The sequence below is a fragment of the Vipera berus genome (assembly GCF_964194415.1).
Source record: "Vipera berus genome assembly, chromosome: 4".
Lineage (NCBI taxonomy): Eukaryota > Metazoa > Chordata > Lepidosauria > Squamata > Viperidae > Vipera > Vipera berus.
In genome coordinates, this window is record NC_138206.1 from 70,434,254 (window position 1) to 70,446,923 (window position 12,670).

At 41.3% G+C, this 12,670-nt stretch overlaps 1 protein-coding gene across 6 annotated transcripts in view; it reads left to right on the plus strand.

Annotated features, from left to right (window-relative positions):
* The window catches only part of CTPS2 (CTP synthase 2), a 147,054-nt gene that overhangs the window by 17,842 nt on the left and 116,542 nt on the right, over positions 1-12,670 (plus strand). For 5 of the 6 annotated variants that reach the window (XM_081327030.1, XM_081327028.1, XM_081327033.1 and 2 more), the window contains one exon: positions 6,243-6,448. In XM_081327030.1, coding sequence (XP_081183156.1) covers positions 6,283-6,448 — 166 coding nt within the window. In that variant the 5' untranslated portion in view covers positions 6,243-6,282. Of the gene's footprint in view, positions 1-4,171; positions 4,219-6,242; positions 6,449-12,670 lie in introns of those variants that run through there. The other variant, XM_081327032.1, reaches the window with a different exon arrangement.

The window sequence follows — 12,670 nt, forward strand, 5'->3', positions numbered from 1 at the left end:
ATAAGTGGGTTCACAAATGACATGTCAGGGCTCCTAGGTTGTTAAAAAAGATGCCCAGTATCCTGATAAACCCGACTAAACTATATGTACTTTTCCTGTTTCTCTCCAGGTGGATCTCTCTCTCTTTTTTTAAGGGGGACGACATGTCAGAACCCTATATTCTATGGACATGGGGTTTCTTGTTCTTTTTGGGTTCTGCCATTCTCGGGAGGGGGAAGCTTGGGGTTGCTAATGTGTATTTCCTTTGCTTTGTTCTTTGCTCTATCCTCTTTGATGTTTCTCTATCGGGGTGAGAATGGAATGTACCTCTGGCCATCTGCCTTATCTTCAGGTGCAAAAGAAGCAGTGCAAAGACCTAACAGCCTTGGAAGTGGCGCCTTATCACTCCATTCCCATGGCGCTTTCACACCTGCGGGACTGGCCTGTTTGAACCATCCGGATGGACAGTTGGGGTTGGGTTATTTTGGACTCTTTTTATTTGATTTGCATGGAAAACCCTCAGATCATGCCTTCTATTCCTGCTGTCAACATCTCCCAATAAAAGTTCCTTTTGAAATGATGCCCGTTTCAAGAGTTCTCTTTCTTGGGAGGACTGACTGAGGTAGGTCCTTACAATTTCTCTAGATTAGGTGAACTTGGTCCACCACTGTGTTAAATAGTAGTGATTTTGATTAGACCTTTGATCATAGAAAGTCCACAACATATATAAGAATCCTTCCAGTGATAATGGGTATTAAAAGACATACTTCCTTAGATATTGGATGTTATATATTCCTGGATGCAATTGATAACCTTTTCCATCTTGAGTTTATATTATTTTGTTTTCAAGCTATTGATTTGTGGAACCAATATTGTATCTTTTAGAATATCCTCACAATTTAATTACCCAGTAGGTGTTGAAGTGCTTCCTCTGAACACTCTATTCAGTCTCACAGGATGACCTCTGGTTCTAATATTATGATAGAGATGAAGTGTTTTTTTCCTCACTTTCTTTACATTATATGCATCTGCATAAAACTCACATTCTGTCACTCTTCCAAGCTAAAACCTTTAAGTAAATATCTTACTTCGATGGGAATACGAGTCTCTTTGCTATTCCTTGCTCCATGCTCATGACCAAGGGTGGATATGAAAACCCCCTGCATCTAAGTCTATATAGTGGTACCTCGATAGTCATTGTTAAATGATTCTAGAAGGCACGATGAGTACCAAAAATGATGAGTATCAAACAAAAAGACTTCTGGTTTGCCGACGCGGCCGTTATGGATGCTTGGAGGACGGCTCTCGTCTTCCATGTCCAGTTTTGCATCGCTGGGGGCCCTAAAAGGGCCAAAAGACAATTTCAGCCACTAGGCTGCAGACAGCCGAAGTCATACTTACTACCAGGCAACATTAAAGCAGCACGGATAAGTCTGGGTAAGATTTACCTCTCTTATACCCCAACCTTCTTCTTTTCACCTAAATAAGCTGCTAAGCACCTTCCCCCCTGCAGAGAGGAAGGGGGGATTTTAACCCTCCCTTCAGAAACAGCGGCGATTGAACTTACAGGGGAGATTTAAAGAAACTGTGGACTAAAAGCTTTTGATTATCTACTCTCTACTTCCTATTTTTATTTGAAAGTTTGGCTCTGTTCTCCTAAAACAGAAGAAATAATTGAAAAGAACTTCCTAAGCACTTGGGGGACACCGTATGGCTAAACCTGAAATTGCAATATGATACACTAAAAGAGAGAGAGAGAGAGAGACTTGGCTGACACTTTAGAAAACAAGATAAGAGTAACCTTGAACACCAGATGTGAGAGTCCACCATGGAAGAAATACAAAAACAAATCTCTGCTATGATGAAAATAACCTGCCAAACTTACCAGTTCCTTTCTACAGCCGGTGATGAAATAAGAGCTTTTGGAAAAAAAACTAGAAAATGTCTTGGTTAAGCAAACTCAAATTGTGACTACAACTAATAATCCATCAGGACAGAACATAACAGAAGAAATTGAACAACCAAATATTCTGACAGAAGATTTAACTACTCAACAAGTACTGATAAGAGAAAACCTGGAAAAAAAATCTGACAAAATGGATGGAGGAAAAAACTTGTTACATAAAACAAGGAATTTGAAGATCAAAATGAGAAACGGAAGAAAAAATAAACAGTCCAAGACAAGTACACCAAGAGGAGAAAATAATGAGAAGATTTGGTACCTCTATCAAACCCCTCAACCCTCCAAAAATGCAAATTGGAGGGTCACTTGAATATGATACAACAACACAAGAACTCTTTGATGACCCTGAAGCAAGGAAACGGAAAATGACATGGCAAAGGAAAAAAGCCAGAATAAGATTGAAGAAGAATGGACATATTTAAGAGGCCTAAAATGGAATATATCAAAATAGACAGGATGATTGTATTTTGAATATGAGAGATTGTTTTGATGTGTAGATAAAGGAAGATACCCGCTAATAAAAAAAACTTAGATGTATGAATATTAATAGTTAAATTGAAATATTGAGCCATTTATAAAGTTTAAATGAAGGTGACTAAGACGTATATATGTTAACAGTGATATAATGTAAGTAATATACTTGGATGTAGTGATAAGAATAAAATTATAAGTCTAAGCATGAGACAGTAGATATAAAGGAGAAGAGAAAGGATGTATTAAATGCTGAAATGGGAGAAATGTTGGCTATTGAATTTACAGTATGTAAATTGTGACCCCACTTCCCTTTATCACAGTTCTCTCCAATACCTAATAATCTGGATACACGTCCCATCTACCGTATTTTCCGGTGTATAAGACGACTGGGCGTATAAGATGACCCCCCAACTTTTGAGATGATTTTCAAGATTTTTCGTCTTATACGCCGGAAAATCAGCGAGCCCGGGAAGGCACGCCCTCCCCTCTCACTGTGGAGGAAGCAGGGCAGGCTGACGTCTGGCGGGAGCCCGCAGGACAGTCCTGCGCACGCGCGCACTCCCCGGCTGCTCCTTAGCAGCTGGGGAGTGCGCGCGTGTGCAGGACTGCCCTGCCGGCTCCCGTCCGACGCTCTTCCCTCTTGAGGCAGCATCCCCGAGGACTCCTTACATACAAACAAACAAGTACCAGGATATAATTTTCTCTTCAAAATGCATTATCAAATTTGATGAGTTTCAAAGCAGTTGAGTACCGGGATACCACTGTAGTTAGTTGCTTTTTTTGCACTTCTTGACAAACAAGAAAAAATAGTCAAATTCATGATATGCAATTCCTTGTTTTCTCAGTAGGTGTCAGCAAATGCAAATATTTCTACCATGCATGATTAAAATGAAAGTCTACTAAAACACTTGTCATTTGCCAGCAGATAGTCTCAAAGGAGAATCTCATAGGTTCTTATTCCCGAAGCTGGTTAGTAAAGGTGAAGGACAACCCAGAAGTCCTTGTATCCTTGGAGACAAACAGAGTTAAACTCTCTCTTGGCCTAACTCAGGGATGTCAAACTCAATTTCATTGAGGGCTGCATCAGCATTGCGGTTACCCTCAAGGGGCTGGGTGGGTATGGCCAGGGTGGGCGTGGCCTACTGGGTGGGCGTGGCTAGAATGCGTATGGCCTACTGAGTGGGCATGGCCAGCTCTACATTGTTCGCATCAAGGGTGCCTATGGGGGCCTGGGCAGGAGTGGGACAGATCTGAGGGTCTCTGGCAGAAGGAGGGTCTCTGGGCCAGGGCCAAGGCAGTGGGGGCCGTTCCCTCACTGTTTCCAGGATGGCTTTGCGGGCCACATGAAACCACTTCGCGGGCCGGATGCAGCCCCCGGGCCTTGTGTTTGACATGTCTGGCCTAACTACTTTAAGCCTTCTCTCTGCTTCATCATCTACCATTTTTGGCAAATTTGCTTCTTTTTGCTGCTGAAGTGTCTTTTATATTCCTCCTCTAACTTTACAGCTTCCAAAACTTCTTTGAGACTACTTGATGAGTAATCAGAAAGAGGTATTTGACATTCAGCTGTTCTCTTGAATACATGAGTTGCACTTTTCTGCACTTTTCATCTTTGCAATATCATCTTTGATTATTTTTCCTCATTTAAGCACACAAGATATGCATAACAGCATCTACCAGAACTTGGAACCTAAGTGTGCTGGCCCAGATTAGTACTTTGATGAGAGACATCCATGAAAAATGCAGACTGGGTTAGAAAAGAAGTTGAAAAACTTCAAACGCCTTGCTGGCTGCGGAATTTTGTGAGTTGAAGTCCACAATCTCAAGGTTGCCAATGTTGAGAAACATTGCCGTAGATGAAAGCAGTGGTAAACCTCTTTTACATTTTTGGATCTGAAATTACAGGACACAATTTCAGTTCAAAGGGTGCTATTTTATTACAGTATTACAGAGGGTAGTGAGCACAGCAAAAGACATTGTGGGCTGTTCCCTGACACCACTGGATGACATCGCCAGGGCTCGTTGCCTTGGAAGAGTGAAGAAGATTCTCAGGGATGACTCACACCCTGGACGGTATCTCTTTACTCTCCTACCATCCGGTAGGAGATATAGGAATATAGCCAGCCGTACCAACAGGCTGAAAAATAGCTTTTATCTGTGGGCTGTTAGGCTTTTAAATGGGACATAATCTTATGCAGAATTGACTTGGGAGGCCGGTGTGTGGTGTAGTTGGTTCACATAGTGTGGTGGGATGGAGGGTTTGTTGTCACTGTGTTGGGGGGAGAGAGCACAGGGGGAGGCTCAGCTAATCTCAATGTACACATGTTGTACTTTGACAATAAAGGTTTATTATTATTATTATTATTATTATTATTATTATTATTATTATTATTATTATTATTATTATTATTAAAAAACTGGCAGTTTTAATGTCTTCTTTCTCAGGACCCCAAAATTGCATTTTTCTTTTTTAACAGGAATTGCAACACCACTTTCCATTCACATTTTCACTGACATTCTTGCATATCTATTTCTAGATCCCTTCTAGTCAGTTCCATGAATTATGAATACATTTGCTTGAAGTTGGCATGTATTTTACATCTCCCCATCTTTGTAAATATTCTAGTATTGTTAAACTGATAAACCTTTAGTTTTTAGTTGTATGTCATTTGCAGTTTATTTTCATGGCAAATTTATATAACTACAACATTATACTATATATAAATGTACTTGGTATTATTTAATTTCTTAAATTGATTCTTAATTTTAGTCCTACTGTGCCTGGAGGCGGTTCAGGTCTGGATGGGGAGAAACAGGCTTCGTCTCAATCCCGCCAAGACTGAGTGGCTGTGCATATCGGCATCTCGGGTTAACCAAGTTATTCCACCTCTAACGATGGGGGGTGAGGTGTTACCCCCCGTTGATAGGGCTCGCAACTTGGGCGTCCTCCTGGATTCACGGCTCAATTTTGAAGATCACATAGGAGCCGTGACCAGGGGGGCTTTTGCACAGGTTCGCCTGGTGCGCCAGTTGCGTCCCTATCTGGACCGAGACGCCCTACGCACAGTTACTCATGCGCTTGTGACCTCCCGTTTGGACTACTGTAACGCTCTCTACATGGGGCTGCCCTTGAAGACCACTCGGAGGCTTCAACTGGTGCAGAATGCGGCCGCGCGAGTTGTAATGGGGGTTTCCCGATACTCCCATGTAACACGGCTACTCCGCGAGCTGCATTGGCTTCCGGTTGCCCTCCGGGTGAAATTCAAGGTGCTGGTTATCACCTATAAAGCCCTACATGGCCTGGGTCCGGGGTATTTGAGGGAACACCTGCTGCCGGCATCAAACGCCCTTCGCCCAGTGCGCTCCCACAGGGAGGGTCTGCTCAGGGTCCCGCCGGTAAGAGATTGCCGGCAGGTGACACCCAGGGATAGGGCCTTCTCAGTGGGGGCGCCTGCCCTCTGGAACCAGCTGCCGGTGGAGCTGAGGACTGCTCCCGACCTCCGATCATTCCGCCGGGGCCTGAAGACCTGGCTCTTTGAGCTCTCGGGCCCAGGCTGAGGAGACATTCATTTTAATTGGGGTTTTTAATAGTACAGGGTTGATTTAATATTTTTTTAAATTGGGTTTTAACTTTTGTATGGTTGATTTTTAACTCCCTGTAAACCGCCCTGAGTCCTCAGGGAAAGGGCGGTATATAAATGCAATAAAATAAATAAATAAATAAATAAATAAATAAATAAATAAATAAATAAATAAATGCATATTATATGCTCTGATAATTATTTCCTGTGTGAATAAAGATATCTGTACCTATTTTCATTTTTAGGATTCCAGCTAAAGTGATACAGCATTTTCATAATTTTCCCATGAAGTATATCCTGGTAACTGGTGGTGTCATTTCGGGTATTGGCAAAGGAATTATTGCAAGCAGCATAGGTACCATCCTGAAATCATGTGGACTCCGAGTAACTGCAATCAAAATAGATCCCTACATTAACATAGATGCTGGAACGTTCTCACCATATGAACATGGTATTTGTGACAATTTTTTTATAAAGTGGCATTCTAGAACATATGATGTTTTATTAATTCCATTGTCCTTTTATGCACAAATATTTAAATAGAAATCTCATTTAGTTCAAGCTTGCTTTAGCTTATTCTCCTGCCTGTAAAATAAAATCTCATGGTCATGACTGGCATTTTAAGGCCCTTATTTTTTCTAATTAGTTTTATTTATAACATAAAATGTGAAAATACAAAAGCAAATAGCAGAGGACAACAATAGAAAAAGGGAAAACAAAAAAGGTGTGAAGAAAGGGAGGGGAAGAAACAAAAAGCATTGATTTCCAACTCTGTTGCAATAAGATCAGACATTAAGACATTTAGTGGCTGTAGAAGTGCCTCCTCAAAGCACTTATAGTATTGACTTCTAAGGCCATCTGGTCCTGGAGCGCTACCTGGTTTCATTTTTTATAACAGCTTCTTATTTCAAAGACTGTAATTGGGTCATTCATAAATTGCCTCTGGGATTATGATAATTTAGGTAACCTTTGTCTTAAAAGATATTCATCTATTTTTGATCTATCTAACTCCTATTTTTTATACAAGTTAGAATAAAAAATATGAAAAGTCTTTTTATCAAGTTCATTATCAGTTATTACCTTATCCCCTTCACAAATTCTCAATCATTCGCTTTTCCCTTTCCTTCCTTAATTTATATGCCAACCATTTCCCTGATTATTTGCAAATTCAAAATATCTTTGTTTCACATATTTCATATTTGTTTCTCTTTCTTGAACTGTTAACATAGACAGCTGTTGCTGTAACAATTTAATTCGATGTGAAATTTTACATTGGTAGGTGTCTTTTGCAACTCAATTTCTTTCTGTCTAATCTTATCTAATATTTTTTGTATCTTTTCAAGGGATTTCTTCTTCTCTAAACAATTATACTGTATGAAATAACCCCTCATTACTTACACACAGTTGTTAAAGCTATTACTCTACCTAAATTATTATCAAAATACTCTTTTAGTTCCTTTTTACAGTCTTTCACAATCACCTCCTTTTGCAAAATAACTTCATTTAATCTCCATCTATAATTCAATCTCTTTCCTCTAAGTACCAAAAGCACTGGGATATTATGATCAGAGGAGGATTTAGGTAAAATATCAAGTTTTAAAATTTTATTTGCAAAATTTTTAGAAATCCAAATCATATCAAACCTTGAAAAGGATTTATGTCTTTCCGAAAAAGTGTATTCTATAGCAGAGCCATTTTTATATCTCCATGAGTCTATTAATACTAAGTTATCCATCATGTCGGAGAAAATCTTCGGTAATTTACACTGGAAGCGTTTAATCCCCTTAGATGATGATCTATCTTAAACTGGTAAATTCACTCCATTCCAATCCCCCAACATGAACCAATTTACATGTGAGAATGCTATTACCTGGTCCATAAGATATTTGAAAAATTTACATTTATAATCATTTGGCCTATATAGGCCTACTACTATTGATTTTATTCTATTGAGCTCAATTTCCACTACTATAAATCTACCATACTCATCTACTAAAAGTAGTTTAGGTTTAAGTTGGGTTTTTATATATAGAACAACTCCATTAGTCTTCTTTAAGCCAGCAGATATAAATTCCTCCCCTAGTTGTTTAATTATTAAATATTTCTTATCCTGTTTCTTAATATGTGTTTCTCGAAGGCAAATTATATCAATATTAAGTTTCTTCAAATAATGAAATATTTTTTTATGTTTAGAGGGGGCATTCTCCCCATTAATATTCCAGGTGATATCCTTAATCTCCATCTTTGCACAAAGTAGCAGATTCCTGTACCACTATCTCAATACTACCCTCTTAACGTTGTTCTTCCGCAGATTTCCTGTCTCCAGTTCCTTAGCTTAGGTGACTCTAAAATATGTCTGATCAGAAAATCCTTGGCTTTTTCTATAGAGTTCAATCTGAATCTTTGCTCCTGATAAGTAAATATCACTCCTTTGAGTTTATCCCAATGAAAGGGGATCTTTCTTTTCTTTAAGATAAGAAAAGCGTAAGTTTTCCTTTTTCTCAAAATTCTCAACAGGATTTCTTTCAACACAATAATATCCACATTTTCTATTCTCAGTTTGGATTTAGAATGGCAATCCAAAACAAGATCTCTTGTTTTTCTTATAAAGTGAACTAACACATCCCTTGATGATCTTCTCATAGTAGCAAATCTGGAGTTTACTCTATACACGTTATCTAGCTCTAGTTTCATATTTTTTTCTTCCCAAATGGTCAACTGAGTCAAGGTTTTAACCATCCTTAATCTAATGTCTTCTCCTGGCTGTTCAGGAGTAGTTCAAAATCTTAATTGGAACTGTTTTATCTGACATTCCACAATTACATTTTGGTCCAAATCAGCTTCCAGCAAATTATTTACTATCTCCATCTCATAAGATAGTGTTTGGTAATACTGAGTCCTAATGCAAAGCTTTTTTAGTTTACTGTTATTAATAATAGAATGATAGTAGCTTTTCCTCCTTCCAAATACGTAACTAAGAAAATACAAGAAGCCATTGACAGTCAGAAGGGTAGCACAGACAATACAAATTATAATTCTAAACTTCAGTCTCATGCATCTTACGTGACTGTTTTATGTGATAATGAACATTTGATTTTTCAATGCAACTTGATATTTTCTACTATGAAGACTGCCAGAGGTCTAATAATTCAACTTCCAGTCTTAGAAGGAATCCTGAAATATTTCAGACAAATGACTGTCCAACTTAGTTTGAAAATTTCCAGTGATGCAGTACCCAAACCTCTAAAAGACAGGCTTTTCAACTATTTTTTTTGTTGTTTTTTTGTTTTTTTATTAAAGAGTTTTACAAAAACAAAATTTTACAATATATCCCCAAATCCCTCCCACCCCAAACCCACCCACTTCCCCCCCCCACTTCCCAGAGCTAAATACAGGATTATAGTTACAATAATCATATTCTAAATAAAAATTATGCATAATATACAATTAACCAAATTTATAATGCGCTTTAACTCTCTTTTAACATAACTACGAACAACGTACCAATAACAATATCCCACTAAAATCTACTCATAAGCTAAATGGTACTTTTTGGTCCCATATTTGTTTTGATTCAAATTGTGCACATATAAAGAGGATATATAATGCTTTAATTGAATTGGATTCGGAAACGGAACTGGTTAAAGACTGCATGATAAAGTGGGCACAAAATATTCAGGAACCAATTTCGCTGGACACCTGGGAGATAATTTGGGTCAGAAATGTTAAATTTACCCAGGCTCAAAATCTAAGAGAAAATTTTTATAAAATGTTCTATAGATGGCATCTGGATCCCAAGAAGTTGTCCAACATGTATCCTAATTTACAGTCTAAATGTTGGAGGTGTGGTAGTTTAGAAGCTACCTATTTTCACATGTGGTGGACTTGTAGAAATATAAAAGCTTTTTGGATTAAAATTTGGTGGAACATTCAAAAGATTTTTAAGAGAAAGATAAAGTTTTCCCCGCAATTGTTTTTATTGGGCATTGTTGTAGATTGTGATGTTAAAGAAACTAACTTGATGCTGAACATGATAACGGCAGCACGGTTATTGGTGGGACAATATTGGAAGAAGGATAGTTTGCCCACTGTAGAAGAATGGGTGTTTAAAGTTTCGAATCTTGCAGAAATGTCTAAGATTTCTGCTTATCTGAAGGATCATTCACAGGAAAGATATATTTCAGTTAGGCTTTTCAACTACCGTATATACTTGAGTATAAGCCGACTCGAGTATAAGCCGAGACCCCCAATTTCACCCCCCAAAACTGGGAAAAGTTGTTGACTCGAGTATAAGCCGATCCGCCGTTCTGCAAGCCTCCGCCGCCGGCGGAGGCTGGATCCGCGCTCTGCAAGCCTCTGCCGCCAGCAGAGGCTCGATCCACCATTTTGCAAGCCTGAATACACAGGAATACCCTGTGTGGCCGCGGCTCTCGGGGAAGCCCTGGCTGTCCGCTTCCTCGCTCCACGCTGCCATTCGGGGCCCGCGCGTTCCCCGGGCAAATCGCGGCGCCCAGCAGGCGAGGAAACACGCCCGCTCCAGTCGCCCCCCCTTCCCTCAGGAGACGCGAAGCAAGTGACCGCCCGGAGCTTACCGAGGACTTGCGCGCGGCCGAGGCTTCGGTGCTTCCAGGATCGCGCGCACCTCTCCCAAGCCGCCGCCGTCCGGAGACCTGCTGCGGAAAGAAGCAGGCAGGCAGGGCGCGGAGGAACGGAGACCTGCCGACGTTTCGGGAGGTTTGGGCGCCTCCCCAAACCTCCCCAAACGTCGGCAGGTCTCCGTTCCTCCGCGCAGACCTGCCGACGTTTGGGGAGGTTTGGGCGCCTCCCCAAACCTCCCCAAACGTCGGCAGGTCTCCGTTCCTCCTGCCGACGTTTGGGGAGGTTTGGGCGCCTCCCCAAACGTCGGCAGGTCTGCGCGACGTTTGGGGAGGTTTGGGGAGGCGACCAAACCTCCCCAAACGTCGGCAGGTCTGCGCAGAGGAACGGAGACCTGGGGAGGTTTGGGGAGGCGCCCAAACCTCCCCAAACATCGGCAGGAGGAACGGAGACCTGCCGACGTTTGGGGAGGTTTGGGGAGGCGCCCAAACCTCCCCAAACGTCGGCAGGTCTGCGCGGAGGAACGGAGACCTGGGGAGGTTTGGGGAGGCGCCCAAACCTCCCCAAACGTCGGCAGGTCTGCGCGGAGGAACGGAGACCTGGGGAGGTTTGGGGAGGTGCCCAAACCTCCCCAAACGTCGGCAGGAGGAACGGAGACCTGCCGACGTTTGGGGAGGTTTGGGGAGGCGCCCAAACCTCCCCAAACGTCGGCAGGTCTGCGCGGAGGAACGGAGACCTGGGGAGGTTTGGGGAGGCGCCCAAACCTCCCCAAACGTCGGCAGGAGGAACGGAGACCTGCCGACGTTTGGGGAGGTTTGGGGAGGCGCCCAAACCTCCCCAAACGTCGGCAGGAGGAACGGAGACCTGGGGACGTTTGGGGAGGTTTGGGGAGGCGCCCAAACCTCCCCAAACGTCGGCAGGTCTCCGTTCCTCCGCGCCCTGCCTGCCTGCTTCTTTCCGCTGCGGAAAGAAGCAGGCAGGCAGGGCGCGGAGGAACGGAGACCTGCCGACGTTTGGGGAGGTGCGCGCGCACCTCCCCAAACCTCCCCAAACTTCGGCAGGTCTCGGACGGCGGTGGCTTGGGAGAGGTGCGCGCGATCCCGGAAGCACCAAAGCCTCGGCCGCGCACAAGTCATCGGTAAGTTTTTTTGTTGACTGGAGTATAAGCCGAAGTGGAATTTTTCAGCCCAAAAAGTGGGCTGAAAAATTCGGCTTATACTCAAGTATATACGGTATTTAATGGGTCTCGTGATCAGAAAACCACTTATTATTTTAAATTTAGATTTCTGCTGGCTCTTTTCCATTTTTATTGCTCTTTTCTACTCTCTTTTCAGTTCTTTAGCATTCTTTGTATTGTAGGAGTTTTCTTGGCAACGTCTTTGGAAATGGTTTGTCATTTCTTTTTTCTCAAGGCTGAGGGTAACTAGCCCAAGGTCACCCAACTGCATTTATGCCTAAAGTGGGGCTAGAACTCACAGTCTCCAGATTCTAGCCTGGTGCCTTTAACCACTACGCCAAGCTAGGTCTATTTCATATGGTGTAGTCTCTCTGATTTCAAATTTTTAGTGTGAAAAACAAATTACAATTTATTATAGAGATGTAAAACATATCTATATGCCTAGAAAAGATGCAGTATAAAATATAACTAGTGGTAATAATGTAAAATCAAATCTTATGATTTCTTTGTTAATTGGGAAAAATAATTTGGCCAGTGATGAATCCAATCCAATCAAACATATAACTTGATTCTTATAGGAAAAAATATGTGAATTTAGATAATTGCATATATTAAAATGTTTAAGATAACTTCAGCTGTTATATTTAATCTCAGCTCTACAAGATATAGCAAATGCAATCATTTCTGTCTTTTGAAAAGGTGTTCTGAAAATGGTAAATTGCAGATTGCTTAGTCACCAAACCTATTTAGATTTCATTTGTAAGCATTCTTATTAAAACTGTGTTCATTCAATTGAACAATATTTACCTTTGACTAAATATGCTTATGATTGCACTACCTGACATATATCACTGTACTGTACACACACTACAGATATGTACTATGTGTGTGTGTATATGA